The sequence below is a fragment of the Lipotes vexillifer genome, unplaced genomic scaffold, assembly GCF_000442215.2.
Source record: "Lipotes vexillifer unplaced genomic scaffold, Lipotes_vexillifer_v1.1 scaffold75, whole genome shotgun sequence".
Classification (NCBI taxonomy): Eukaryota; Metazoa; Chordata; class Mammalia; order Artiodactyla; family Lipotidae; genus Lipotes; species Lipotes vexillifer.
Genome location: NW_006771517.1, coordinates 1962418 through 1967502, shown reverse-complemented (window position 1 = coordinate 1967502; position 5085 = coordinate 1962418). Strand labels below are relative to the sequence as shown.

At 55.5% G+C, this 5085-nt stretch overlaps 1 protein-coding gene across 1 annotated transcript in view; it reads left to right on the top strand.

Moving 5' to 3' along the window:
* MYLK2 (myosin light chain kinase 2) overlaps positions 1-4814 on the top strand; it is a 12646-nt gene extending 7832 nt beyond the window's left edge. The window contains exons 9-13 of the mRNA XM_007446866.1: positions 2530-2600; positions 2722-2850; positions 3335-3487; positions 3658-3790; positions 4734-4814. Of these exons, the coding sequence (XP_007446928.1) occupies positions 2530-2600; positions 2722-2850; positions 3335-3487; positions 3658-3790; positions 4734-4814 (567 nt within the window). The remainder of the gene's footprint in view (positions 1-2529; positions 2601-2721; positions 2851-3334; positions 3488-3657; positions 3791-4733) is intronic.
* Positions 4815-5085: the final 271 nt, after the last annotated feature.

The window sequence follows — 5085 nt, the reverse complement described above, 5'->3', positions numbered from 1 at the left end:
GCCATGGCCGCTGAGCCTGTGCGTCTGGAGCCTGTGCTCCGCAACGGGAGAGGCCACAACAGTGAGAGGCCCGCATACAGCAAAAAAAAAAAAAAAAGGGTTTATCGAGCATTTAGTAAGTACCAGGAGCCAGGGGACACATCAGAGAGCAAAAAAGACTTGGTCCCAGCTCTCAGGAGCTCCTAGTCTGGTACTAAGTACTTGCTGAAAGGATCTCTTGCCCCACACTCAGTGTCTCACACGTGAAACTTGCTGATAAGCGTTGCAAAAGCGCCTGCCTCAGTGCAGGCCTCTGACAGGCACTGCGAATGTTTGTTCATTTATTCCATAAATATCTGTTGAGGGCCTGTTTTAGATGCCAGGCAGTGGTCTAGGTGGTGGAGATCCAGTGGTGAACAAAATAGATAAAAACGCCTGCCCTCATGGAGCTTACATTCTAGAAGGGGAGTCAGAGAAACACGTCAATAAGTATAGTGTCAGTGCAGCAATACGCACGTGGCAGGCGCTAACAAAATGTGTAGTGAAAGATTATGTCTCTCTTCTGACCTTGCTCATTAGTACCCTGCATGTAGCAGTTCAGGGAGAGCAAATAGATTCTATGCATCCCACCAACTCTGATCAGCTGGCAGTGGCTGTCTGGAGCTGAGAGACATGGCCGTGGCGTGGAGTGGGCAGGAGCCCCATGAGTAGCGGGTAGCCCCACCCTTATGGCAGATGTTAATGTTTGTGGGATCAGTGGCAAGGCTAGTGGAGAAGATGAATTCTGAACACTGATGTGGGTTAGCAAAGTGGATTGTCCTTTCATTCATTCACTTGGTGGATACGTACCAAGTACCTGCTCCTGTGCTACTGTGCACAGTGCTGGGCATGGGCATTACCATCAAGATGATGAGGACACGCCCCTGTCCCACGGAGCCTACAGGTCAGTGGGGGAAACAGACATTCATACAGTAATAACCCAATGAATAGATCATTTTAAACCATTAAAAGTGTTATGAAAAAGTACGTGAGAGTAATGGGGAAACATACAAGGTATAACTGGAGAAGCAGGCAAGGGCTGGAACATTCGAGGTCCAAAGCAGGAGATGCTCCCGCTGCTGTGGGCTAACACCTCCGCCGTGCTTACTAGGGGTCAGAGCTGCTCAGGGTGTGTTCAGAGTGTGTGACAGCCCATTGGGTCAGGTGTGCTGTTATCATCCCCACTGACAAGCGACGAAGCGAGGAGGGTAAAGAGATGAGTTTCAGTGGGGCCACCGTGGCAGCAGGGCATTTAGGAGGCGGTCATAATAAGCCAGGAGAGAGATGATGGGGCTGGAACCAGTGGCAGTGGGGGAGGGATGGGAAGTGGTCAGATGATGGATGCATTCTGAAAATAGAGCCAGCCGGGTTTCTGATGGTTTGGATGGGGGAGGGCAGAGGGAAAGGAAGGAGTGTGGGTGACTCCTGAGTTTCTGGACAGAGTGGGTGCCTGCGTGGTGGCATCGGAGCCTGCCCTTCTCCCGTGAAAGCCATTTTCTTTGGGGTAGGGCAGGGTCTCCAATTAAAACGCAGTGTCCTGGGAAGAAGGTCAACCTTAAGTCTCTGTATCCTAAAGTGTGTTTTTTTTCAGGAAAGCAGTAAGTTTTTCATCAGTAAAGGGTTTCACGTCAAGTAACTTGGGTGAACCATAGCCTGAAGGCACTTCCCAGGGCTCTGGCTGCAGGGCTTTTCAGGAAGTCCCCTGTCCTCCAAAAGGAGACCTGAATCTGTCTCATTTCCCCTACCGATTGTGTCCTGGGGCCTTTCTTTCCTTTCCCTGTTTCGGGGAGCACTGGGTTGGGCTGCTGAAGTCACTAGCATCCTGCTCTGAATGAGTGCAGCAGTGTGAAAGGACCTTCAGAAAGCCTATCATTTGGGGCCTCAAATCAGATGCACACAAAGCCCAGATGAAGAACAGAACCCCATTTAACGAGGTGGAGGCCCCGGGGAAGTGGAGGACTTCTGCCCATCACAGGCGTCAGGGGCAACTCCCTCCCAGCCGTGTGTAGCCATGCGGCTGGGGCTTCCAGTGTTTCAGGAGGTGCTGAAAATCAGGGTTTTTGTGCAAAAACTGCCTTTTAACCATTGTTAACTACTTACAATGTTTCTGCCCTGCAACCTCAGATTAGTCCTCTGTCCTTGTGTTAAATGAAGAGGAAATGGAGGCCCAGAGTGGGAGGGACTAGCCTTGCATGTGACTCACATATTCACCTGTGCTTGGGGCACAGGATTTCTGGGAGCCTTGGTTGAGTGTCTGCTGGGCGCTTTGTTAGAAGCTGAGGGTGGGGAGCAAGGAGGCCTGGAGAAGGTGGTTCCTGCGCTGAAGAGCCCCTCTCGGGCGTCAGGATCCTCCTCTTTGCCTGGAGCAGGCAGGTCTGAGGGTCTCTGATGGGCTGTCCACTCTGGCAGCCTGGGCCTCTAGTCCCGGGAGCCTGGGACTTGGATGGACCTGGGCGGGGAGGGAGGGTGAGCCAGGTCAGAGGTCAATCCAGGCCACCCCCTTCTCCTCAGCCAGAGAACATCCTGTGTGTCAACACCACGGGCCATTTGGTGAAGATCATTGACTTCGGCCTGGCACGGAGGTACCACCTGGGTGGGTGGCATGGCAGGGCCAGCCTCGAGGTGGGCAGGGCCGGGGGAATGTTGGAGGGTGTCTGGGAATGGCCTGGGAGTTGTGCTCTGAGCTCTTGGCCTCACCTCCAGGTATAACCCCAACGAGAAGCTGAAAGTGAATTTTGGGACCCCAGAATTCCTGTCACCTGAGGTGGTGAATTATGACCAAATCTCTGATAAGACAGACATGTGGAGCCTGGGGGTCATCACCTACATGCTGTGAGTCCTGAGGGTGCCTGTTGTTTGTGGGGTTGGGGCACATGGGTGGGCAGCTGAGGCCTAGACTGCTTCCACCTCCCCACTCCCTCAGTCAGGGGTTTGTGGGGCATTGGGCGTGCTAGGGCAAACCAGGAAAGGGAACTCTGTACCCATTTTATAGATGGAGAAACCAAGGCCCCCAAAGGCATAGTGTCCCAGCCCAGGGCTCTGGGCAGCAGAGCTTTGATGACCCAGTGCACTCATCATTCCTCTTCTTCACTCTAACCCTGGGAAGCTGGGATGATTATGCCCATTTTACAGATGAGAAGAGTGAGGCTCAGAGGGGGGAAGTGACTTGCCCAAGGTCACCCAGTCAGATTCAAACCCAGGTCTGTCCCATATGAGAGGCTGGGGGTCTTTTCAGTGCATGGTGCTGCTTCCTAGGCTCTGTCCCCATCCCTGACCCAATCTCACCTCCCTGCTCCCTGCCAACCCCTCCCTCTAGGCTGAGTGGCCTCTCCCCCTTCCTGGGAGATGATGACACCGAGACCCTGAACAACGTTCTATCGGGCAACTGGTACTTTGATGAGGACACCTTTGAGGCCGTGTCAGACGAGGCCAAAGACTTTGTCTCCAACCTCATCGTCAAGGACCAGAGGTGAGGCTCACCCCAGGACACGAACCCCGTGTGTGCAAGCCCAGGGTGTGTGTGTGTGTGTGTGTGTGCGTGTGTGTGCGCCAGCTGGGCGGGAACTGGGCCGGGAGGCCAGTGGGGTGGTGCCTCCCTGGCCTGCCACCCACCCTCACCACACTGCCCCCTCCCCACAGAGCCCGGATGAACGCTGCCCAGTGCCTCGCCCACCCCTGGCTCAACAATCTGGCAGAGAAAGCCAAGCGCTGTAACCGACGCCTCAAGTCCCAGATCTTGCTTAAGAAATACCTCATGAAGAGGCGCTGGAAGGTACCACAGAACTGAGGGTGGGGCGGAGCGGGGGATACAGGGCAGGAAGAGTCCTGGCCCCACTAGCCCTGTGTCAGCCGGTTCGGTCTGGAAAACAGAATTGGCTTTTCCCTTCTTGTCCTGGGCTGGCTACTGCCCTGGGTAGCGGCCCTCCACCCACCCATCTCCACCGTAGGGAGGGGTGTCCATTTGTGGCTCGTGCTCAGGAAAAGGTCTCTGACCCCATCACAGGCTTCCTCCCCTCATTGCACAAATATTTCTTGAGCATACACTGCCTCTAGGCACTGGGGATACAGCAGTGGACAAAGAGACAAGGATTTCAGGCTTTGTGGACTTGCTTTTGGTAGAGGATGGAGAGTTGCTAAAAGGAGTTAAGGAAGGGCTCTAGGAAAAAATAAGGATGGTCAGGAGTTCTGGGGAGAGGCTGCACTTCTTAGTAGGGTGGCCAGGGAGGGCACACTGAGAAGGAACATGTGAACAAAAACCTGAAGGAGGTGAGGGCTGAGCCAGGCTGGTATGGGGGGAGGAGTGTGCCAGGCAGAGGGAACAGCTGGTGCAAAGGCCCTGAGGCAGAAGCATGGTGGTCAAGTGTGAGGAACAGGTAGGAAGCCAGCATGGCTGGAGTGGAAGAAGCAAGGGGTAAGGGAGATGTCCAAGAGGATGGGGAGGCAGGGCGTGGAGGGACTCGGCCATGATGAGGGGTTTTTACTTGGAGTGAAATAGGAACCACTGTACTGCCTTGAGCAGAGGGGTACTCAGGTTGAATGAGGGAGGGAGTCCTGGAGGCTGCAGTGTCATGGCGCCCCTGCGGCCATTTTGGGCACTGTGCCCTGCCTGGCATGGAGCCCTCCTGGAATGAAGGTGACCTTGGGAGACACTCAGCTGTCCTACAGCTTTCCCCCTGCCCTGCTGCTGACTGGGACCCCTCTCCCTCATCTCTCAGAAAAACTTCATTGCTGTCAGTGCTGCCAACCGCTTCAAGAAGATCAGCAGCTCAGGGGCACTGATGGCTCTGGGGGTCTGAGCCCCAGGAGCAGCTGAGGCCTGGACGCAGCCGCACAGTGGCCGCGGCTGAGGCCACACAGCCCAGAAGGCCAGAGCAGATGGGCCAGATCGGACAAGGCTGCACCAGGCTGGGAGGCTCGGGGCTCCCATGCCCCCGCGCGGTGACTGCTTCCCCGACGTGAGCTGCCTCGGATATGGCCTGACTCCATCCTGCTAATGCCTCCCCAGACAGGGCTCCGGCCCATCAGCCACAGCCCAGATGCCACGGGCCCTGCTGAGACGCCACCCGG